This window comes from Xiphophorus couchianus, chromosome 5 (genome assembly GCF_001444195.1).
Source record: "Xiphophorus couchianus chromosome 5, X_couchianus-1.0, whole genome shotgun sequence".
NCBI lineage: Eukaryota > Metazoa > Chordata > Actinopteri > Cyprinodontiformes > Poeciliidae > Xiphophorus > Xiphophorus couchianus.
Genome location: NC_040232.1, coordinates 23,909,071 through 23,935,168, shown reverse-complemented (window position 1 = coordinate 23,935,168; position 26,098 = coordinate 23,909,071). Strand labels below are relative to the sequence as shown.

Here is a 26,098-nt window from a genome sequence, read left to right as displayed (position 1 = left end):
TGTGCTCATTATGGGAAGGTGAGTGAGTTCAAGTGCTCCCTTTTGGATTTTTGTAGCTTTTAAACACAAAAACTCCCCGTAAAACAACACAAAGTTTTGCAGTGGTTTTGATTTTTTTCTTGAATGTTGATATATGAATACACAGTGGGGTTGGATGCATTTGAAATATATGTCAGATTCTCCTTAGGAGTTATTATATCAGGAAAGAACAACAGCGCTGGTAAAGACCTGCCTGTATCTGTCTGGTCCATCGATACTTTAAAGGGACACTTTCATTCAAAATTAAATATATACTGTTATTAGTAAATAATTTATAGATGCTCCATGAAACAAAAATAAAAAAAATGTCCCCATGAAATAAAAAATAAATGTAAAAAAAAAAAAAAATTTCATGGGGTGCTTCATAAGTGTTTTTTTTATATTTATTTTGTGACATTTATTTTGAAAATCTTCTTTACGTATTTCAGACTGCTATTTTTCTCATGTCTATGTAGATAATTGGGTCACTAGCAAAGACGTCCATTTAAAGATGATCAAACTGTTTTGGTTGATATTAATAAGTTTACTTTGATTAATTACAAAAATAAATAAATAGAAGTATTTAATCAACTCGTGGAATGTAAATACTCTCTTAACTGCAGTTTAAATAAGAAAACAACAGATATCTGATGCAAAACTTGTTTAACTTTGTGCTTATTTAACTTTACTGTGACAAGTATTACTTCTTAACAAAATAAGATTGAAATGATGTGATTAAATGATTCAAACCCGTTAGTTTTTTTTTAATCACATCCCACCACCACTTGAAATACCTGCAAGGGAAATGTTGTGGCGGTAAACAGAAGATCGCTGATGATTCCAGGTGGGTTTGAAAAGACATTTTAATTCAGCCCTGCTACCTGAAGGAAACTGTTGGACGAATGCAAATGCAATCATTAGAATTTCTTTTAGGTGGTGGCCAGACTGGGGACAGTGTGGAGATGCAAAATGCATATATACGGTGCTGCGTTGGAGAGGGCAGATGCAAAACATGAGTGTATTGACTTGCGTCGTAATTGGAAGTGAAGGGACCAAAATGTTTGTGTCTTTGAAATAAGATGCATAGACCAGACTTCTACAGACCAGAGGTACTTATGCCAAGAAAAGCTTCCAACCAAAAATCCGATGCGGCACGTTAAAAAGCGCAGGGATGATGGCCGATTTGTTGTCTCGCTTCCACCTGGGTGATTTTTTAAATATTTTTTTTCACTGCTTTTGTTGGGCTGCCTCTCTGTTATCCCACAGTCTAATCATGATAATCTCCAAATGGATTTACGGAGGGGATGAACGTCCTCGGCAGTCTTCTCAAAAGAGCATGCGAAGAATAAGTAAGGTCGGGGGTTGAACTGCCGAAGAACGTGGCTTACACAGTCTTGCTCCTGGTTTCAGTCGCTTACAGCCTTACCTACAAGCAGTAAATGGCTCCGTGGAACTGGTTGGGGGATTAGAGGATTTGCAGCACTAAGCTACAGGAACCCAGCCCAGTGACCCCCTGCTCATGTCTCCTCCTCCTCCTCCCTTGTATCAATCCACTCTCGTCTTTTGGCTCCGGGGTGAGCCATGTGACTAAGATCAGAGTTCATATGGTGGGATAAAGGAAGTTGGAGACAGACTTTGGAGTGTTCATAGATTGATTTAATCGGTTCTCCCTTTGATTGGTTTGACAGTTTTGAGTCTAAAGATTTGCCATTTGTCCACAAATCTCCAGATTTTACACGTGTCCCAGAATCTCACATCCCTTGTGTTAATTCGTCGATAATGGGACAGTACAAGAACGTGCGTCTGGGATCCACGATGGGAAGACGGTGGAGCTGTCAGCAGCAGACTGCAATCTGATTTGGCCCCATCAGCAAAGTTGAGCAAGCGTTGCCTTTAGTTCCACTTGGAGACAGCCTGGAAGCTAATTGAGTCCCAGCAAGGGGACGGAGGTCATTGTTGACTGACACTCCACGGGGCGTTTGTCTCTGTCAGCCTAATATCACACTGTGAAGTGACTCAGCAGAGAGCGAGGCCTCAACCCGGCCGGCCACGCGCCTTTAACTCAAACTGACAGTACTCCAGTTCCCGTACATACCTTGCCACCAGCAACTCTGCTGGAAACCTGAAGTTTTCCTTTTGGTTATTCTGCTGTTGTCATCATGAACAGCTGACATCAACTCCGAAGGACTGAAGTGGAAAAGCAAGCCGTTCATGTTCCGTAAATGGCGAATTCTTTGAGCAGGGTCTCGATAGTTCTCTTGTCCTCAGCTTTGGGTCTTGTAAGTTGCTAAATCAGATTCCTGATGGTTCTGCTAGATGGAGAACAAATTTTCTTTTTGGATTACGTTGTTGTTGGATTTTTTAAAAGGATGATTATTGTTGGTTTAATTTGATAATTGCGCAAATTGGAATTATGAAAAATTTGCTTAGTGGAAACTCGCCAATTTCAAAAAAACAATTTTTGCAGTGAAACCTTTTGTTCTAGGGTGGGGTGGTTTATTGGCTGTATCAAAAATAGTATATTTCAAAATTTTAGACAAAGACAATAGACAGTAGTAAGTGGTAGGATGATGGTTTGACATGTTTTTTAATGTCTTGTGAACAAACTTAGTCTTGTATGATTTTAATTGTGCTTTTTATTTAGTGGAAACACTGCTCTTGCAAAATTGTGTTTTTTAGACAATTGCAGAATATTGACATTTATAGTAGAAATGCAGCCAGTGTTCTTTCTTTTCTTAATATTAAGAAAGTAAGTGTCAAATGGCTAAACCTTTGATACTTGCTGTTCATTTTATCACAGTTTGAAGAGTTTCTTCAACATTTTGTGTTTTTAAACTTCGAAAAAGGCTGTAAGCAGCAAGAACAGAGAAATCAGTTCCTTTTTCTGCATGTGGTAAGGAAAGGAGCACAGCTATGAGTTGGGAAGTTGTGAGAGGGCCCATCCAATGCAGCATACATTACCGTAGTAACCATGCCAACTTCAATTTTCTGATCAGTCACACAATAGTTGTAGGACACTACTACACCAGTTCTTGCCAGATTGTGGGTGAAGAGAAAGCTGCAAGAACAGAATGTCAATTTATTTTTTCTGTGCACAGACATTAACTCACCTTTTTCAGGAGGATAACAATAGGTTCTGATTCTAAATTTATTCTACTGGAACAAATATGTCTTTTGATGATGTATAGCAAAGAATGCTCGCCTGATTTCACTGACAAATTGCTCACTACACTTATCATACCTGTGGAAGAGTCGTATCATAAATTTAGGGTGTGATGGATCATCTGGATCCGTGAGGTAAACAACACTGTCCATTTTAAAGGTGCCTGCAGTACTACTGTTTCAGAGAAATTAGTTGCCACAAATTAATTCCATTGCATTCACTAAAAGTCTGAGAATCAAACTTGTTTTTAAAAGGGAAAACAAAACATGTAGAACAGCGGGTCCAGTGGACCATGAGTCTACGTTTCACTAGAGTTTGATTAAAACTAGGGCTGAGGCTTTAAAGGGGCAGTATTGTGTAAAATTGACTTTTGTTAACTCTACATTATGTTATAATGTTATTCCCTCATCTAAAACATACCGGGAGTGTTGCTTTGATTCTTTCCTGTGTGTTTGAAAAATCCTTTAATCTCCCTTGGCAACCATTCAGCTGTGCAAAATGTCTGGGTGGATCTATCTCTGCCATGGAGGATAAAGCTCCTACTGGAGCTGCGGTTTCAAAGCTTCCAAGCTTCTGCATTACAGAGAAGCCTTTCCTTGCGACTTCCCCACTCAGCTCCTTCAGACTAGCCAGCAGCAATTCGCAAACACCTGCTGGAACTGCGCATCTGTGGTGCTAATTATACAGGCTACTTTTCAGTGCAACACTCTGAAAACATTATCAAAGGTTTAATAGTGGAGCAATGTTGTGATGACTTCCTGAAGTGGCAGAAAGAGCAAGTTTTTTAAAGAGACAGAAGCCCAATTTCAAGCAGCTAAATTATGAAGTCAAAGCCATATTTCATATATTAAGCATTTTCATAACAACTGAGGGAAACATAGTTACTTGATTGTGCTTTAAAATGGCTCTATACTTCCCCTTTAAAACTAGGGCCAGAACGTTAATGTGTTGATTTTAATGAATTAATTACATAGTTGAATTAACTAGTATCACATTAAAGAATTAAATACAATAAATCTTTTTAAAAGTAATTTCAGTTAAAGTTTCTGGCCGGAACCATCGTGTAAACTAATTTCTTGAATGCTCGCAAATTCGGCGCACAAGCGAAATCTGTTAATGACAACAAATTATTTTTTAAAAACTATAAAGTTTGAAAAATGGTTAACTTTAACATGAAGTTTTTATCTGTTGCCAATTAGATCTACAACTTTAACATTTTAAAGTTACAGTCAGTATGATATCACCATCGCTGCCAATTGATGCTAAATTCCGGCAGCCGTTGTAGGAAGTTTTATTTGCTCACAAAAGGGACTCTGATGAATTTTTATCCAAGAATGCACAAACCAACCTGGCACGGCTGATTTTCTCCTGGAAGATCAGATGGGATGCCTCCAGTAAGATAACAGGCAACTCCAACAGTCCAACGCAAATCTGAGAGTCAGAAATGACAGAGAGGGGCTCATTCCTAATTGACTGATCATTACTATAACAGCATTGTGTTTCCTGCCAGGCAGTTGTGACCTTTATTGGTTCAGGAAACAGACCGCAATAAGGGTCGGTAAGAGCCATCAGATACAGGCGAAGATATGAATGGAGGAGAAAGGGGCGATAGGGGGATCTGAGAGGGGAGAAACGTGAGCAGTGGGGAGGTGCAGACGACGGGACGGACAAGGGACAGCAGAGAGGAACAGAAGGGAAGATGAGTCATATCACTGCAGCAAACCGGGCCCTGATTGAGATGTGAACACAGAACCTGCACTAAGACTTTTAGGTTTAGATTTGTCTTGGCAAATGCTCCGCAGTTTCATCCCTGATGGAGGTGTTTGTGTTGAGCTCCAAGAATAAAATGTTCTTACCTATAAGTCTCTCCAGAAAAGTGAAAAGGCTTCATGATCCAGTTTATGAGTAGAGCAGAGTTGTTGTTGTTTTTTATGAGTTAAACTCTAAAGGTGGGTGGACCTGCATTGCCTAAAAATACCCAGCCCTGCCTGCTGTACACATGTGGCCTTTACTTGCCTTTTTTGTTCTGCTGCTCTTCTTTTGTAACAGTTTCCACTCTAACTTCCTGCTGGGCCAGCTAATCCTGCCACAAATCGATTCTCTACCTCTGCTGCTCCATCTGCTTTCTCCATCCACGAGTCCCGGCTCATCTTCATTCACATTGTTGGCTTCTTTAGATTCATGAAGCTGAACTCATGCAAGCATTACTATTTACATATGGAAAGATGAAACATGAGGACATGCTGAACATTTGTAATGTGATAAAACGTAATTATTTTCAATAACAAAGATGCACTGATATGAAGATTTGTGTTGATATGAATATCCGATGTTAATATTGCTGTTGTAGTCGATTACCGATCACTAAAACATGCCCAACTTCCTTCCCCTACAGAAACAAACGGCAATAAGATGGAAGTAGGTATTTGCTGTCGATATCAGTCCAGGTTTACTTATTGGGCCGAGACCGATATGTAAAAAAAACAAAAAAGACTATCGGCTGATACCGATGTTTTGTTTACTTGATTGTTAAATGATGGACCACCATAAGGTCTATTCTGAGTCCACATCGCCTACCCATCCTCCTCATGTTTGCTGTGACTTCAAGCAAATTGTGTTTTCTTTTAGCAATGACTTATTGCATTGCAGAAAGTATTTACTCTGTCGAAACATTTCCCAGCCAAAAGGTGAAATTTCTGCAACTCCCCCAAGTTACCATGAGTCTGTTGGCAAAGGCTTTCCAGCAATTTTTATGTGTAAACACTTCTTGAAACACATTTTTCCATGCAATTCCCCAAAAATGCATCATTACAAGTCAGTCGGTCACATCAGAGCTTTCTAGTGCATACCACAAAGTATATCTCTGACATCTCTGAAAGGAAGTGTTGTCTTAAACACCGGCGGTACCTGCGGATCCTTCTGCGAGTCTGAGGGATTCGCCTCGGTCCATTACACGCTCGGATGCTGATGGTGTTTGTCAGCACGCTCTGCACAGCCAGAGACAATTAAGCTGAACCACAAGGTTGATTTAATGAAGCTTGGCAGGAAAAACATCCTCAAACAAGTTTTGCCTTTGAGATGGAAGCAGACGAGAGTCAATGCCGCCACGGGGGTGAGCAAGACTGCTTCACCGAGTACTGATGGAATAAAAAGACAGGTGAACAGAACTAACACAATGTTTCTTTGATCAAACCAATATCTTCTTTTTTTCCTTTTCCTGGGGCTTCCCAAGACAAGTCAGAAGGAAGTATTTATTCCCTCCAGTTGGAGAGAAGCATTTTGGAACAGATTGTAAACCCTTTTGGTTCAGATGAGCAGCAGGTCTACTCTGTGTTCTTCGCCCTATTTCTGCATCTAAGCTAGGCAGCATTACCAGGAAGCTAACTGCAATCACTCTCATCTTACTGTTTCCCACATGATCCTGACAGTAAGGTGAGGGTTGAAATGCATAAAGACCGGTTAATCAAGAGCAGAGCGTTGACAGAGCCAGCTCTATGAGACAACTAAAGTTTAAGGATGCACTGATCCACTTTTTTCACTTCCAATACCGATATCTGAGGTTTAGCATCGGCTGATACCAGTCCGATTCAGAAAAACAGCGCTGGATTGACTTAAAATGTTTTTTTTTTTTTTAAAGAAAACAAAGACATAAATGTATTGAATTACAACCTTATTTGATAACTCTGCACCAGTACAGACCACTGAAATACACCAGTAGATTGACACGCTTGGTCAAACATGTAAAAACAACACAACTTTTATCTGTTCAGTAGAACAGCCAATGTAAAAATACATAATAAACTGAAACTGACAAAAACAATAGGTTGACTGTTTTTGGTCAAACGTGTAAAAAAAAAAAATGCAATAAATTTTCTTTTAAATGGTTCAGAGAGTACAATTAGGAATTCTAAATATATTGTGAATAAATAATAAACCAAGATGTTGCTCAGAGCACAAAGTATGGAAAAATAGACTGAATAGATCTGCACTTATGGATTGGGCACAGTGTCACCGAGACCCGATCTAGAATTTCTTTAAAATATCGGGACCGATACAGATATTAATATCGAATCGTTGCATGTCTACTAAAGTTCATGATGCTGAATCATAAAATGTTTTGCTTTGGTTTTGCTTCGGTAATCATGAACTACTTTAAGAGTTGTTGTCGTCATAAACCGAAGAATAACTTTTAAGAGTAACAAGTTGTTAAAACATGTTAAAAATATTTCTCTTTTTTTTCCTCTTTGGTTCAACTTTCTGGGAATTACTGATTCCAGAGTAGAAAGGATCATCAGTGTTGACCTTCCCTCCGTCCAGGCCTTGTACAGGTGTAGGGTCAGAAAAAGGGTAGTTAACATCTCTGCAGAGCCCTCACATCCTGGACACAAACTGTTTGGACTTTTACCATTTAGGTCAGCTGTACAGAGCAATATTCACACATAAATTCCTGGTTTGTGTGCACAAACTTGGTGAATAAAGTTTAGCTGTAAAACAATAGAAAGTTGCCTCAGTTACAAGGTGTTTTAGCTGAGAACATCATTTGTTTTACTGACTTACTTCTTTGGCAGAATATTGTGGTTTAGCTTGTTTGGCTTGGTCTCTATTTCAGCATTCAGCAGATCTCCTGCAACACGGCATTAAATCAAGACCAGGCTAAAGGGGCGGTATTATGTAAAATAGACTTTTTTTTAGCTTTATATCATTCATAATGTTGTTCTCTCGCTAAAAACATACCTGGATTGTTGTTTTGATTCCTTCATGCACATTTGAGAAATTGTTTTTTAACCTCCCCTGGCAGCCATTCTGTCTGCAGAAACGAGTGGTGTAACCAAGCGCTGCCTTTTGCACAAAGCTCCTTACAGAGCATTCCCTCCTCTGTTACTTCCTCACTCTGCTCCCCCAGACTAGCCAGCAGCAATTAGCAAACATCTGGTGAAATTGTGCATATGCTGAGTTCATTATAGGTTCTACTTCTCTGTGCAACTCTGGTGAAAATGTTGTTAAAGGGTTAATGGAGGAGCAATGTTGTGATGACTTTCTGAAGGCTGAGTTTCAGAGAGAGCAAGAGCTTCTTAAAGAGACAAAGGCCCAATTTCAAGGTGTTAAATCGCAGAGTCAAATAATTTTTTTTATGTTTGATATATGCCAAATTTTTATTAGAATTGAAGGTGTTTATGCTATAAAATGGTAGTATATGCATTTATATACATAATACTGCACATTTAAAACTGGAAAGTCATTTTCCCACCAATTGAAAACCATTCGATTGCAATACTGCTAATTTTGTGATGATGACGTTGATTAACCTTTTTATGTTTTACTTTTTTCCTGTTATTGGTCTTCATAGTGTGAGTGTTCTGTAAAGTCTCATCTCCAGCCAGACACTGCTATTAAAACGGTGACATTGAGCCAATGCTATTTCATATTAGAATCTTTCAGTGCTATTCTGTGGAACAGAAATCTCAAGAAAATAGTTATTTTTACGGGAATTTTTCTTGACAAAATCCAAGAAATCAAGAAAAAAAATCAAGAGAACTGAATCGATATTAGATTTGGTTCATTTGTGAACCTCTTGTTGTAGTCAAACCTTTCTGATTGTCTCATCCAAATATCTGTTGTCTGACCACAGAGACGGGCGCTAGGTTTTCTTACATAATGCTACGTTTCTTTGAATGCAGGATTTTCATTTTGCTTGCCACCTGTGCCGTCTCTTTTATAGCTAGCCTTGAATGAACTCCTGTGATTCCTGCCGGCGCGCTGACAGGGTGTCATGTTGAAATCTGACTGAAATTGTTGAAACTGAAGGTGGTGTGGAGGAAAGGAACACTAGATTACACGAGTCGCTTTTGTTTTCCTCAGCAGCTTGTCGGGTGTATCCCTGTCGGTGCTTGATTGGCAGCTGAAAGCTGGCTGAGTCCCAGCCGGGAAAAAAAAAGACACAAAGTAAACAAACGTGCTGAGGCGGTTAGACGGTAGGATGGAGAGGAACCGAACACAGCAGCGTCTTAACAGTGGAAATAAAGGGAAATGTGAATGTGTTTACATGCTGGTCATGTAGCAGAGCAGCCTTTTCTGCTAAAAGACATTATTTTAAGTTCTGGTTTTCAATCATTAGTTTTGATTCCTTACATCAATTTTACAATCACTTCACTCACTGGGCATATCTTATTGCTTTACCTATCTTACACTCTACCTGATTTTTGCATTTTTTGTGTTTAAGCCATTTTTATAAGAATTTTCACAATAAAGGGAAGTCAGGTCAAATTAGTCGACTATCCTTTTGGAAGCAATTGTCTTTAATTACTATCAGGAGGTCTAAATCCAAAAAAACGAATTTGACAATAATTTTGCTGATTCATTTCTTGTATATTAAAGGATTTTTAGATATTGTCTTTCTTTGTATGAATTTAAAACCCATTCGTGGACATTACTGTGGACATTGCTGTTTTCTAAACTGCATGTTGCTAGACTAGGCAATTTTAATAGATGTTTGATGATGATTACAAGCATCTTTAAGAAAGATGTCAAACTCTAAATTATGTCAGAGTTTTCTTAGTTTGTAAGAGAAAAAAATCTGGAGATGACTTGGCTTTCACTTTTAAAAACATCTGAAGAGGAGACGTAAGATATTTTATTGTTTATTTGTTTAGTTAGTTAGTTTTTACCACGATCTACTATTACTGTGTTCCCTTACAACCTCTTAGTCTTATACAGTTGAGGCCACAATTATTCATAATCTTGACAGATTTAAATTTTAAAATGTTAATTTAAGAGAGTTTTACTATTTGGAAATGAGACGGGTATCTCTCAAAAACTACAAACCATACAAATCCATACAAATCAATTTGGAAAATAAACAAAAATATTACTTCCTATAATTGCTGACCAGTTTTTATTTACATGTTTTCGCTGCTACTTTTTAAATATTTGATGATGGTAGGCCTCCATACCATAACCCTAGTCTGTATATCCCACCACAAATTCTCTATGTGATTAAAATCTTTTCCACCTTTTGCCGTTCTTCTCCCTCTGACACTAAAAGTCAAACAGACCCACCATACTGTTTGACTTAAGCTAACAAACAATCATGCTAGCTGTTAGCCTTCCAGCGCAGTGAGGATTTCTTCCCTTTTAACGTCAGAACTAAGCATAAAAACGCCAAAGTATGTACTGAGTACAATGTATGCAGAATAATTGATGCTGGATATTTCACACACTCTTGTGGTGAGATGGTGTGGGATACGTTTCACTTTTGGGATGAGAGAAAGACGGCGCTTCAGTTCCGTCTCTGTCCCTCCACTCATCTCATTACCGACAGCAGAGGGTGAGAAGTGAGGCCCGTGTAGACCTCTGCATTAATTATTGAATCCTATCTTCTTTTACCTCAGCTCCTCCTCCACGCTCCCGGATAACCTTTACATAAAAGAGCAGAGGCTAACTCCAAGGTTAGCGAGACGAAAAACGGCAAACAGATCGTTTGCCGTTTGTGGGATTTCAACCCTTCCGCTGCTAACCGAACCCATGTGTGACATGTTTGCCTGCTCAGACAGACATACAGCCTCCCCGTTTTTAAATTACAATTTTATTGTTCCAGTTGAGCTTCATGCCCAATTAATTCCATTCAGTTATAAATGGGGCGACGAGGTAAGGCAAATGATTATTAAAAATGCCATTCGGCTCCATTCAGTGTGAGGCCGGCTAACCAAGGCCGTGGAGGTCAGCGTGGCCCAGGCTTTTAGACAACTTGAGGGCGACTGAACATCTCCCCCAATACCCATCTTTCCTCTGACCCCTTGCCTTTTGTGCTGACTGTTTGTGTTTGTGTGTGTTTGCTTTCTGCAGATTTGAAAAGGCAACATCAAACCTCGACCTCCCGGAGCCCCGTAGCAAAAGAAAGAAGACGCTGCCAGGATGTTCAGCACCAAAAGGTCAGCAAGATGTCGCTTTGGATCAATTCTTGTGTATGGATGATGAAAAAACATCAAATAAAATAAAGCTCAGCGGAGATGCTTGGGAATTAGAAAGATGAACATGGTAGTGGCTGATATTTCAGTGCGACAGACATGACAAAAATACAAGTTAAGGAGTCTGTGGTGATAAACATAGTTTTAAATACTCTCCTTGAAGCTTTGGTAGGACGCTGAACACTCCTGTGCATTTTTAATGTGGCCCATGGTTGCATACAGTCTGCATGAATGATTCATCGGTTTGGCTTTTCTTTTTTGACTGCAAGCTGCAAACGGTCACATTGTGTTAGTAGAGTTTATGCAACATGGACTGAAGGAATCCCCCCCAAAAAACCCATGTTGAACATTACCCAGTGGGTTTCCAAGAAACAGAATTTTGTGTAAACGTGTGGACTTTCAGAGTAAAATAAAAGCTCACAATAGAACATAAACCCATGCTACCTTTTTGTTAAACTGTCCCACAATTTAATTTAAAACATTTTTATTTAAAGGAAATACCTGTATTGTAGTTTTGCAAGCTATTTTAAAATATGGCGCGGAATAATGGCAAAACAACAAATAAAATGGTTATTTTTGTTTTTCTCCAAAACAAAAATATCAAAGAAAAATTTACTTTTTCGAAAAGAAAATGACATTTGCTAAATTATGGATTAATCCCATGATTATCATTGATATAGCTGTCCTGCTAAGTAGAAAATATCATGCTTTAAAATAAGCGACCAAGGTTTTTGTGGCAACTTGCGAATTTATCTTTTGATTTTACTTGTTTTTTTTACTTTTACAGTAAAATAAATCCAAACAGGGCACAAAGATCTCACATTCTTCACCGATAAGAAGGTACAAATTCAGTAAAATTGTACAGTTTTTGGGGGGCAGAAGTTTCCGTACTTATAAAACTAACCTAAGAAGAATAATGTTTACTCTTTTGATTTACTGTTGTTTTTCCTCCACTCCTTACTAACCTTGAGGAGATATGTGGTAATGAGTGTTTTTAGATTTTTAGTGGAAAAGTGTCATGTTTGATTTTTTTCAGCTCGGATCTGTGATTAAAGCTGCAGCATGTAACTTTTCCAAGCATATGTTTTTTACATGTTGCTGAGAAATGCACCGCTGTGGACCAAAAACAACCAATAAGAACCAGGAGGAATGTTTTTGTGCTGTCAATCAATCTCGTGTATCTGATCTAAATATACTAATGGCGGAAAAACAACTTACCGTTTCAGGAAACCCATTTATCCACTGTCATCGGAGGCGGTGCTTGCTAGCATTAGCATTTGTAGCAGGTTGTGTTGTGAACCAGCTGTAGCATAACAGAGAGCAAAGGGAAGGGATGAGAAACATGAGTGATTTACAGCGATAAGTCCCTCCTCCTGGCTCTAATTGATTGTTTCTGACTGAGTGGTGTATTTCTGCAGTTAGCACTGGGAGCACTGGGAGAAGGAAGGCTATAGGTATTAGCTTCTGTGCTAATGCTAAGACGATTTCCATCTTCAACCAACGTTTCAGAACTTGGTGTTAGGATCTTTGTTTACATTGTCACTTCTCACAAAGATCTCTCCAACTTTTCCCACCCCCGCTCTGTAAATATTTGATTTACTTTCGAAGTAACCTGTGGACTGGTACCGTATTGATTCCTCATTCTTTCAGCGTCGCACTTTTCAAAGTAACCCACCAAGTTCAGCACTTAGGTCAGCATTAAAACTTTGCTGCTGTATATACAGTTAGAGTTTCCACAGGGAAACTTAAACGTATAATAATGTGATGTTGTCCCAAAGCTGCATCCATTCAGCCGCCTGACGCTGCTGTGTGTAATCATCACTGTACAGTGTGTGCGGAGATTATTAAACCATGCCAGGCCTCCGTCTTCGAAGAGCTGCGTCAGCGCGGTCGATGACACAGATATGCTCAGAATGACATGTTCAGCTGCCATTTTTAAAAATTCAAACGTTGAAAAGCCTGCCTCACTTTTTTTCCCCTCCTTTTTGCTGATCAAGACACAAAGTAACACGGGAAATCTGTCATCCAGAGATTGCTGTGCAGCAAATTTTAAATCAGACCTCTTCTTTTTATCGTTCCCTGGAGTCACAACACTCGCAGAGATTTCAGTGGGAGAATAATTAAGAGTTTTAGTAAAATTGAATGAAATATCTTAATGTTTCTGGCATCTTTAGATTCAGCTTAAAGAAGAGTGTGACTGTTACTCCTCTCTGAGAGGGAGCAGAGTCTCAAGGTGGTGGTTGAGTTGAGTGTTCAGCTCACTCTGTGATTGATTGTTTATGTCTACATGTGAAGTAGGACCTCATTAATTCAAGTCTTTAATTCTGGATGAGGGCATTTATGACAATATGTCAACCATATATCTAGCTTACACTGTTTTTACTGCCTCTGTTCCTGTTCAATAAAAAAAAACCTATTTAAAACAAACTAAAACTACTGAGCCTGGCAGGGGGTCAAGTAAAGTCTGATAAAGCCTGGCCCGCCAGGCTAACTGTACACTTCGGGAAATCTTGGTATATTTATGTATTAGATTGTTAAATCATTAATTTTTGGAATCATAAAGGAGCTTTGGAAAATTTTTATTCCAATTTCTTTCTAAAACATAGAAACACACAAAACTTGACAGCATCTTTTCACCACTGATGCAGCCCGGACAGCTTTTTACCAACTGACTTCAAATCTGTGTATGTCGCTGTGTTTCCATCCAACTGTCACACAAATTTTGAGCAAAGTTTTAAAATGTCGCAAAAAAGGAAAATGTGAGTTTCTATCTACTGGCTTGGGGTGAATGAACCAATACTTAAAAGATTTGCTTAAAAACATTGATGAAAACACCACTTAACATTATATTGCATGTATGTATTTGTCCATATGAATAGAACCTGTTTGTCTTATAATGTGTCTTGACATGACATTTGTTGGGAACTGGAGATATTACACTGTTAAAGTTGGATTAAAATATGTTTACCTCTTTTTAAGAAATTGTGACAATTGACTGATGTGGCAAATGGTCAGTGCACATCTCATCAAATTTATGTTGATCAATCTCTGCTGAACATTTGGCAGTAGAACTTAAAACACATTATAAAGAGAAAAGCATTTCTAAGCAAAATTAATCAAATTTCTTTTGTGCAGCAGGACAAATGAAATGAAGTGAAAAAGCTTTCTTGTATGGTATGGTGAACTGCTTTGCCTTGCTTCTGGTCATCTTTCCATCCTGTTTTGTTTCAGTTCCAGTCACAATCCCTGTAGATTAAGATGTTTCTTTGCAAATGGAAACCCTTATAAAACACACCTTTACTGCTCCCTTGTTGACATCAATGCTTATATTTTTGAAGGCCGTTTTTCTATTAAACCTAATCACCACAAAGCTTTTCTATTCTGGGTCATGGTTAACCTAGAGTAGCATGAACCGTGACCCAGTGTCACGGTTCAGTTAAATTAAGCTCCAGTTCGTTGTCTGCCATGTTGCCAAATAAATCTTCCTCCAAGCTGTTTGTGAGGACACAAACGATGCATATATGAATCATTGCTAGCAGCTCTGATGGAACATATTTTGTTTCCCTGGAAGCTGTGATCAACACGTCTCTAGGTAGAAAGGAAAGTAATGACTGTGCATTTGTTTTTAGCATATTGTGCACAGTATCAGTGCTATGGTTTTAGTGATGCACCTGAATGATGTTAGCATTACGAAACGAGTCATAACAATTTCAAGATATAAAGAAAAAAACCCTTAATTTTATCTGTTTGTCATTGCTAAACTTTCCTGGCGACGGTACGGCTGCTCCGATCAGCGGACAATGAAACGTCTCTTTGTTGTCGTGGTAGCCAACCTTGCATGTTGCTATCTCTGTTAACAGAATCTCATATTCAGCGCTGACCCAGTCTCACCTGCATATCCGTCCTTGGCTCCGAGCTGCTGACATCAAGGGGCCTTGCACTTGATTATTTATGTATGCAGAAGAAGGAGAGGATTGTGTCTGGGGAGCATAGTGCATGCTGGGATGCATTAACCCTCCCCAGAAAGGTCCGTCGTTCCAATCATGACGGTACAGCCTGCCACCTCGATGCCAAACCGAGACTTCACCTCACACTCCCCTGGAAGGTTAGTAGAGACAGTCTGAGGCCCAAGTTGAATATGTAATGTGATCTGCAACAGGTTGGACTGGACTTGATTGATTCTGTTCAATACTAAGTGACAGCTTGATTTAATTCTACAGTCAGTAGCCCAGAGGCGTCGATTGTAATGAAATGGCAACGTTTTCCAGTTGTGCTAGTCATCATTTTGGCCATCTGGTTCCAGCTTCTCATGGTTTAAATTGCATGTTGAACTAGGGATGATTATGCCTCAGCAGTACATCAGTTCTTTATCAACAACAGAATGATCCTCTGCTGGGGGAAATGATATCTTCTCATGATATGAAATTGACACTATATTTTCCTTCAATGTGAAATCTGTCTCATGAAACTCTCTCTAGTTATTGCGTGTAAGCTAATATGAAGGAGTATTGATATGTGCTTTAAGCTTGATGCCCTTTTGAATGGTTTTTAAAGTTCAAGCTCTAATTTATAGCAAGAAGGAAAGCACTTCTGGAGTTGCTATGTTACATTTACAGTCGACTAATTAAGGGTGCTCGTCAGGCCAGCCGTAAGCATTTGGTTATGTGACAATCGAAGTGGCCTGTTTTAAAATTGTTTTTATGACAACATAAGATGCAAAGAAATGTGTAAACATTCTGATAACATGAGGACTCGCTAACTGTTAGCTGCTAATGATGCTAAAGTTCGCAACAGGTGCGTTCCATGCTTTTTTTATGATCAATTTGGGCTGTATTTGATCACTTCTAGTTCAAAATTGAACACAGTCTTCCTTATCTTCAGGATTGAGTGTACAGTCAGAAAATGAATTGTGCTCCCGGATTGGATGCTTTGTAAATGCCAACTAATTGCGCATAAAGTAGCATTGTATGTCATGTATGTCCGCTTCCTAAGATGCATTTCCTTTGAGTATTTTAAATATGCTCTACAACAAAATCCAAAATTGGTTAATTTTCCTCAAATAATTAGGAGTCCTTTTCCGCAGACAAATCTGTGCATCAGTGAATCCATAGAATAGTGAACTGCGAATGGGAGGTTGATCAGTAACAACAGCACTAAACCTTTAATATATGTTCTGATTAAAACTGTACTGTTCTTAGGTTTCCCTTAAATATTTCAAAGACTTAACATATTCTCAGAAGTCATAAGAATTAATATTGAAGACCCCAAATTCACTATTTCAAGAGACAGTGAATATGTTAAAAGTAGCAATTTATTAAAAAGGCAGTGAACACACGCGAATACACACGCACACATACACACGTTTGTATTTCTACCCATATTAGAACATCATTTTAGTAACTGAATTAATGCTTAACCCAGACATTTTCTCTAACCCTAACCATTTCTAACCCATAATATGGATCCACCACATTAGGACATGACTTTGGTTCCCATAAGGCCCATCAGTCTTCAGAAGGTTAGTAAATATGCCAGAAATGGACCCAAAAACAAATACACAGACACAAGCAAATCTAGTCCTTTCATGCTTTGCGTATGATCTGTTCCTTAAACTGCTTCGTTCACATTTTCAAACTGTGGCAGCATTTTGATCAGGCAGGCCCCCAGTGTGGCAGATCGCCGGCAGTAATGTAGCCTAAGCACCGCTAAAGACTGAGTAATGAGGAGAGGGCTTTCTGCTGACACAGGAAAAAGGACGTATCAAATGTCAAGGGATGGATTAATTCAACTCCCATCAGGGGCCTGTGCACGAGAAGACCAAAGAAAGGGTCTGATGTCACTTAATGAGCAACATAATATTTACATGTTCAAAATGTAGTAAAAGTGTCATGATAAAAGCATTTGTGTTCTGATCAGAGGTTAATGTCCACAGAGAGCTGATATTACAGAGGCCTACGTTGTTTAGTTGGACTTTCAGTAGACTAAAGGCAACATCCTTTATTCACTTGTGGTGCAACTTTGACACCAAGGTTCCCAAATCCAGACCTTCATTCAATGTCTGATGGAATATTCTTTAAAACTTAACCAATGAATTATAAACCTTGATATTCCTTAAAATTTGTTGATAGAAATGATCTTTTCCCCATTCTTCTAAACCCACAAGCCATTTAATGTCATGGAGACTGCATTGAGTTATGACTCTTTTCAACTGGATTGCCGTGTTTGGTTCAGGTAGAGACTTGCAGCTGTATTTCCAAACTGTTCCCTCATTAGGAGGCTCCCCATAGCCGTAAATGTGACACATTTGGATGCCCAGTAGTTGCCGTCCTGTTAACTTCTCAGAGCCCTAGGTAATGGGGGCAACTGATGGGTGAGGGGGATGAAATTTAGGCCAGTCAGCATCAGGAGACGAATGCAGTTTTTGAGCAACTTTGAAATGAATCGGCCTACTGTGGGTGTTTGCATGTACTTTACTCCCCCAGCATCAATCTCTTCCCATTGCAACACCCAAGTAATCAAGTGCAAGGTCCCGTATTGGTGATCAAGATTTCAGAGCAGCCGTCTCATATCTAATTACATGTAATGAGGGTCATCGTTTGGGGAAATGTTCTAAAATTTGCCAGGATTACCTGTTTGAAGTGTCACCAGCGTGTTTTTTCTTGGCCACATGGGGGCACCAGTGGTAGTGCAAATTAAAATGTGCTGTCATAATGAGTAGTAGCGTATGTGAAGATGAGCATACATGTGGTTTAATTTGAGATACCTGCTGCTCAACTGTTTCGCAACTGGTTGCTGTCAAGTGGACCTACACAATAACAATCTTTTTTGTAATGGAAAAAGATTCTCCAGTCTGGTGCAAATAAACATTCACACCACTATATTTATCATTACTAGATTTTGATTTGAACCTAAAATACTTTCAACACATACCTGGAGTGTTGCTTTGACTCCTGCATAGATGTTTGAAGAACCCTAGAATCTCCAGTGACAGCCATTTGGCCGTGCCTCAACGCCAGCTAATGCAGCGTGCCGCCTATTCCTCCAAAGCTCCGCCTACTTTCCCAAAGCTCCGCCTCGGAGTTTGAGCCCCATCCAAACTCCTGCACCAAAGATCATCCCTCCCTGCTGAGCACTTAAAAACGGTTGTTAACGACATCAATGGACGGCATGGAGAAGCATTGTTCTGTTAACAAGCAATTACACTATGTGCCTGGTGGGCAACACATAACACCCCCTTTAAGCAGTGTAAATACCTTGTGACAGTTCGGTGCAGAGGGTTGGTGTAAAAAGAAGAGGTTGCCAGAGATTTGGTGAGGTAGATGATGTTTTATGATAAACATCAAGCACACAGTCCATTTGTTTTTATTTTATTTTAATGTTGCCCACCCAACATCCTCTTTCCCTGGATAATCAGGAAACAAGCACTTAGTCTGGTTTTAGCACCAATTAGAGGTTCCCTTCTCACCTTTCATAAATATGAATGTTGACACCAAAGGTAAACTAAACAATATAAAAGGTCATTATTTCATAGGATCTAAAGTACAAGTTTGCTCTTCGAGGCACATTGTGTTATTTGTTCCATCACCTCCTCCTCAGTTTTTCCGCCCCAACACTTGTCAGTCATGTTGATGTCTGTTGTCAGCCGTCAGCTGGAGGCGATAAATCTTCTAGAACAAAAAAGTAAAGTTTTTTTTGTTTTTAGGTGCTTCACAAACCTCATGGCATTGGTTAACAAACACCCATTTTACGTTCACTTGAAACAAAAGCAGAAAGTTAACGTGGGAGTCGAGAGCTGGTTCAAGTTTTAATTGAAGGAGATTGAGGAAGCGGCTTTACGTCGCATCAGAAGGTTTAATCAGTTGGACTATACCGTCACTCGTATCAAATCTATGTACAGAGGTTGAATGTCAGCCAGTGACACGGGTGAAAGTGAGCCTATTGGCCGTGGGTGCAGGGTGATGAAACTTTGATGCAGCTTTATTTAGAACTATATTTTACAGGATTACGTTGCGGGTCTCCCATTTCCACTTCAAAGGTTGAGCTTTCACCACTGCTGAGGGTTGTGTCACTGTACTCCCCAATGATGGCTCCTCGCCATTTTCAGCTCAAGATAGAGGTTTTGTCATGCAGAAGCCTTCCAAAGCTTTATTTGTTTGAACCTTTTCTGTTTTGCTCTGTTAATCCATGAAGCAAGAGTTGCAGAATTTGTGTGTTGCTTTCTGAGAGATTAGATTAGTTCTGTATTCACTTGTGGCTGGATGAGGGTGAAAGGGAGCGAGAGAGATTGGTGTGCTGAGGAGTTCTTGAACTGACTCTCTTTATTTAAAAAGAGGCTCTTTAGCTTATTTTAAGAGGCACCATTCTATTCTGAGACTCCACTAGAGAAAGAGAACTTTGCACGATATCACTGTTAAATATTTATGCCATGCTGCTCCTTTATGCAGGCCAAAATTCCACTCAATAAACCTTCATTACAATGATGGGTAGTCAAAATAACCAGTTTAAATATGTTGGTTAGAAGGTTTTTCATTGCTAATAATAATGCCTGTATTGATTATTGCATAAATTCAGATTGATATTAATAATTTTGTCATTTCACTTTTTAATCAAGTTCAACATTAAAAGAGATTTATTTTTTTCCTTGTACTTTGATTCATCCTACAAATTTAAGTCTACCAGGAGTATTAACTGTTTTAGGCTTAACTATATTTGTAAAGTTCTTTCATTGAAAAGATTAATGCTAAATATTGACTGAAAATCCATTTTGTTGTGTTCCTAATCAAACAAATGTCTGCTGCAGATTTGCCTATTTTTTCAGTTAGTAATGCAGTTACATCATAAAGAGCAGAAATATCCTCTGATCATTTCCTGTCCGTTTTATACCAACTACAGTACGAATAGTATGGGAGAAAAAAAAAGTCAACATCTTTGCAGACGACTTTGTTTTTTACCTGAAAATGATGAATAAGAAAAACATCAGATTTCCCTTTAGCATATTGGACATTTGATAAGACAAAGAGACTCTTTATTAGCAGATGGTAGGAATGAACTGAAGAACAGAGCCATGGAAAAACCTTTATTTATCCTGTACACTAATAGAAAATCTAATGTTTTTCTAAGTGAGTTTTCTACCAAAATCACTTTCGGGTTTTTGCAATGTTTTATTATTTATTTAATTTAAAAAAAAAAAGCCTAAAATAAGCCAATAAATACCTTAATCATTTCCCCTTTAATAAGTTTGCCTTAAAATCTTTGAGGAAGTGATTTGTGAAATGTTGCCCACATTGCCTTTCACCCTTCGGTCCCATCTTTTCCTCGGGTCGACGCGTCCTCTTCGCCTTCTCTTCCAGTCGTCCCGTCTTCCTCTCCTTGGACCTCCCGCACGGCAGAGGCAGTGGAGCAGCTACTGCCACGGGGAGATCACTGACCTGAGGTGAATGCACAAGAAGATCCAAATGAACATTTATTTCATTACTCACGGTGAACCACCAGCAGCAGATTTCAATGTCATTCCAGGCTCTGAGGAAAGCAACAAGGTCACAAACGGCACCGTCATAATTGCGCCGTTGCTCCTGGAAGCAAAAAGCCGCAGTTTGTCTAGAACATATTTACTTAAGGAGACATTTGCAATCCCTGCAGCAGCCATTTTCCTCTTTATTTTAAAGGTTCATTATGTTGTTATGCCTTGCAAGCAGACTGAACAAGAGGCAGGAGAGAGCCCCTTCAGGTGGCTGGATGTGTTTGTTAAAGCGCGGCCATTGTCTCTGAAAACGCTAGAAACTCATGCCAGCACTTCTGCAGCTATGCAGCCTTTTATCCCTTTAGCTCCGATTATTCCACGTCTTTTTTAAAGATGGATCGAGAGTCAATAAATTACATTCTTTGCACAAAAAATAAAAAAATGGCTTCAAACGAGCACCGTTTAGCAGTCAGATAAGCGGCGGGTACCGCTGTCTTCCTCTGCCGTGGGATCTAACTCAATTTGCTGACTGCTGTGACATTTTTGTGATCACTAGGGGGAAAAAAAGGTGCAGCGCCTGGATTTACTGTCACAGAGCCTCAGATTTCCTTTTTCTTCCCGGATGAATGCGCAGTGAGCTCACACTTATCTGGCAGGGAGCGTTTAAAACATGACAATGATCATTTGTTTTCCTGCCTTTTTAGAAAACTGACAGACAAGCAATAAAACCCCCAAAGACAGCTTAAAACCAAGTGGGTCAGCTGGAGAACTTCATCTGTATAGGTGCTGGGCAGAATTTAAACGAAACACAAAAATGAAAGCTAGTTTTAGTCTCTTTATGTGATTAGATGTGACATCTACAGTATGTGGAGGGTGAGTGTCTCTGTAAGTGGGTCTGGATTTACAGGTGTGTGTAAGATATAAAGAGCCATGTGAGGCCTCAGACGGCTCTTAAAAGGTAAAAGCCTCGAGATTTACTTCATGGCCGGCTAACCCACACTGGCGGTTATTCTAATTTACGGCATTGCAAAAGATGCTCCCGTAAATTTTCAATGTAATTACTCAATCTGATTTCTCGGATGGACGAGAGGCATTTTTAAGACAACAGACAAATGCAAAACAAAATGGGATATATATATACAGTATATACTGTATATATATATATATATATATATATATATATATATATACTGTATATGAATGTATTCACCTTGAAGCTGATGGGTTGTGTTTGCCCTTCATTTGATGCCGTTTGTCCATGAAAGCAATGTCAAAGTTGTTATTGCCTCCTTAGAGATGTTTATTTTTAGTTACACTTAAGTTGGTTTACTCTTAAATATTTAATAGAAAACAGCAATAGAAGTAGAAATTAGATATTATATTTTCAAATGCTGACTTTATTTATTAAGAGTAAGTAAAAGCTATCCAAATGGACTTGATCCAATGTGAAAAATTTATTAAACCTCTTTTACATTATCGTTTAGCAATTTCTGCTTTAATTCAGATGAATTAGAGGGTTTTACAAGCTGGAAATACCTGTTCAAGGTCGCACAGCTTTGGATTGCAGCTTTGCAATATCTTTTCATGGTTTTAAAAAAATCATGAACATTGACCATAACTGAGTCTTGCAGTTCTCTAGCTGATACTCTGAGATCTTTTGTGAGCTGCTAGATGAATCATAAGTGCACTAGTAGTTCTGATAGGCTGACCACATCTTGGAAGCTACTTCATGTTTTCTCCATTTGTGGATAATGACTTTAAATATGGTTTGCTTAAATCCCATACTATTAACAAAAGGTGTACGGGATTTTTATTTCCCAAGGCGTGACAAAAATAAAAATGCTACAAACTGCCGAAATTTCTGTGGGGAGCAAATACTTTTTACAGTATTGTATGCTGATTGGAGGGTGACATAAGAAGAGAGAGACTTTTCCTGTTCATGCTTCCCAGGGTTCACAGGAAGGTAGCAGTGTCAACAGCTTTCTAGTACTCATCAGCCTCCTACATAGAGCCAACTGTTTCCTCCTCATCGCTCCACTGTAGTGTAGCCTTTGGATATTTTTCTTTTTTTTCCCCTTTTTCATGATGTCTCCCTCTTTCACACTAATGTAGGAACAGCTGAAGTGGCCTGGAGGGGAAACAGATATAATGGACAAAGTACTCCAGCTTGGGTAAAATCTGACGTCTGGTTGGTTTTGCTGGAATGCCAAGCGTTCCAGATGTACACGACATCTACGCTCAGCTTTTGGAAATGGACATAAGATGGTACATACTGTAGGCCACATATGTGACCATCAGGAAGATTTGGGGTGAAGTAGCTAATACATGGGTTGCCATTAACCCTAGAACACGGACTAATTTGTTTGGACTTACTGTATGTGGTGGTTGGGATTGATGATAAGCAGCCTTTCTACAGTTATCAATCTAAATTATGCATCACCATAAATGTATGTGTGCATAAGACTCCATCAAGAAGAGAGGACCATTAATACCAATGTTATGGAGAGACCTACCTCTCTGTTTCTACAGATTTAATGGTGTGAAGACCCTTAGTGTGACTTCAGATCACCTTTGGTTCCCTCACTCTCCAGAATACTTCAGTGACATTCTTTGTCTGAAGGTCTTGCCCATTCTAAGCATCTGGTCCAAGTTTTTCTACAGCTAAGCACACAATCAGATAAAGCACAAGTCTGTTAGTGATCGGTCTCACCAGCTGACCTGCGTCAGATGAACTTACAAAATCCAACTTACTGCTGATTCGACTGACCCTCGAGGGTCAATTGCAACAGCAGAGGGCAGACTTTGAGAAGCTCTTTTCACAAAACACTTCAAGCCTGGACTTGGTTGGCTTCTGGTTGAGGTCAACCCACTGCTGCTACAACCCTGACTCACCAAGTGAGGCGGTCACGGATTCGCATTCACAATCCCATGTAGGCTGATGGCAGAAGGATAAGGCTAATGCGACGCCCAATGGATTTAAGGCAAAGACAGACTGCCTAGTGGGTACCAGTTATCCACTTCACTGTTGAAGTACAAAGGCTGACCAGATCAAAGGACGTTAGCTAACTGTTTTTCGTAGTCGTAGTGATGATGAAAATAAAACAAAAAAAGTACACACATTAAAATGAAATGCTCTATCTGCCATGTTCATTTTCCACTCCTTACCTCCTTTTATTGCCGATGACGGCTTCATTTTTGAAAGTCCATGTGTGTCGGGACATTGCCAGCTTGATCTGTGATTTGTAAACGGCCAGAGAAAGCTCAGAAGATGCTCTGGCTTTTTGTCTTCTGATGGAACTAGTTTGTGAAAGTGGTTCAGAAACTTTTTCTCAAGTTGAGGTTATGCCTCAAGCTTCTGATATGGGATCATCAATGTAACCGTTGTAATATAGTCTAATTTCATTTTGACCACTCCGTTGGGATGCTAAACTTTTGTTGTTTCTGAGAATAGTTTTGAAATGTCTTTGGTCAGATAAAGTTACATTAGAAGTAGGAAAAAAAGCTGCCGTTTATTAAACATGAAGCTTTGGCTAACATCTGGCTATCTTTAATTCACGTAAGATGGAGAAAAGATTTAACTGACCTTATGTTGAGCTGGGTTTGACGTCACCCCAACATAACAACGTTCCACTTAAAATTGTAGAACAATGTCTGAGTTTAAACATGGTGATGGCAATAGAATTGTCCGCAGTATCTCTTGTGGGCATAATTTTAAGCTTTACCTGTCATAGGAAAACAACACTTAGTTTGTTCAATTTAGAGTCACAAGTGCTACACAGAAAGTTGATTTTAGATGCGCTCTTACAGGTCTGTCATGTAAAATAAACATATTGATGTGAGGAGCGGCCATATTGAAATGTGAAATCATCCATACAAGTTGTAACGGGGGCTCGTCTGGAGCCCTGCTTTCTGATTAGAAGGTCCATCTTTGGAGAATGTTCAAAGATTCTTTGAACATTTTAAAAAATTTTTACTGGAAATTATTTGGAATTATCGAGTTCCCACTACAAATGTAATGCAACGTTAGTTTAAACTATGTAGCTTTGCCATTTTCAAATAGCTACATTATTTTATCAGCCGTCTGCCACTTGGTGAAGGTTTTCACCTTTGAGATCAACCCACAATGTGTTTTAGATTCATCTTTTAGATTATCAATACATTTTATAAAATAATTTTTTAATTTCTACATGTTCCAATTAGCTAACTGGAGACCAGTAAAATAAAAATATGAGTCAGTTGTTACCAACTGCTCTGGGAGTTGTTTTAATCCCCCAGGTGTTTTTTAAAATTTTTTTTTTTATATGCACTTTAGAAACACTGCATGGTTACGAAATCATTTTTGCCCCCAAAACCTGTGCACCCCCCCCCCCCCCCCCCCCACACACACACATACTAACTCCTACATATGCATCCACTATATATATTCATGCAGATATTTCCCATTTGTAAGTTCCACTGGAGCATCTCTAAATGATTTCTGACAAATCTACCCCCAGTGGTACCGAGGCATCTTAAAATAAACTGCCCTTTTTCCCTCCGTCTCCTCCTGGCTGCTGCTGGATTTGATTCGCATCTCCCTCCCCATTCCTCCCCAGCGCCGTCGCCTGGGGTTGGGCCCGTGACTCATCAGAAAAGAAGAAGAAAGTTAGATAACGCGGTGGGGCGCCGAGCACAATGCGCTCAGCATTACTTATATAAAAATGCTATATTGTCGTAAAGGAGGCAAGGTCGGGTTCAATAACCAAAGGAACGCTGGGGGGGAATTCACATGAGCCGAGCCGTTCGGTCCAGGAGCGCTGAAAGATTGGGAGGATAATCTATTAGAAACTAAAGAAAAACTGAAGATTTTGTAAAAAGAAACAAAAACAATAATGCATACATATTTATTGCAGGAAAGCAAATTATGTCCTGTTCACGTAGTTTAAAGGTTAACAATCAAAGAGTCTCTCATAAATAAATTACAACTCTCAATTATTAATGTTGTTCTAAATAATGGATGCATCCGGTCTTCAGCTAAATAAATTATTTGACAGAAATGGATATCAGAAAAGCAATAGTAAATTGACTTAATTATTCAACTTACTGTGTTTATATTGTGCTCATTTGGGTTTGTTATAGTTTCCGTCTGACTGGAAAAAAGATCTTCAAATGAGCAAGATGGTTTGTTGTTGAATGGAAGCATTTTCACCTTTAAACCAAGAGCTGGATGTAAATTAATGCTCAGCTTTTTAGTAACTCCGTCTTATGAATTATACAAACCGGTCTCCTGTGTGTGTGGGCGTGTGTATTTTTTCATTATAATTTTTTTTTAATTCAAATCCATGAAAAATAAATCTTTCATAGTGAGACTCTTGCTGTACGAACCTCAGCCGTGACCTTACACTGCGTCCGACGAATGCTGGCTGTGTTTACCGTGTTGCGGTTTGCTGAACACATCCACCTCCCAGAGACTGGGAGCCGTTTGATGTCTTCATCTGATCAAAGGTAAATCAC

At 39.1% G+C, this 26,098-nt stretch overlaps 1 protein-coding gene across 4 annotated transcripts in view; it reads left to right on the top strand.

Moving 5' to 3' along the window:
• oxr1a (oxidation resistance 1a) overlaps positions 1-26,098 on the top strand; it is a 171,606-nt gene that overhangs the window by 2,869 nt on the left and 142,639 nt on the right. For 3 of the 4 annotated variants that reach the window (XR_003595540.1, XM_028017969.1, XM_028017967.1), the window contains exon 1: positions 15,174-15,250. Coding sequence is in view for 3 of the 4 variants with exons in the window: in XM_028017969.1 (XP_027873770.1) it covers positions 15,189-15,250 (62 nt within the window). In the remaining variant the exon portion in view is untranslated. Of the gene's footprint in view, positions 1-11,023; positions 11,110-15,173; positions 15,251-26,098 lie in introns of those variants that run through there. The other variant, XM_028017968.1, reaches the window with a different exon arrangement.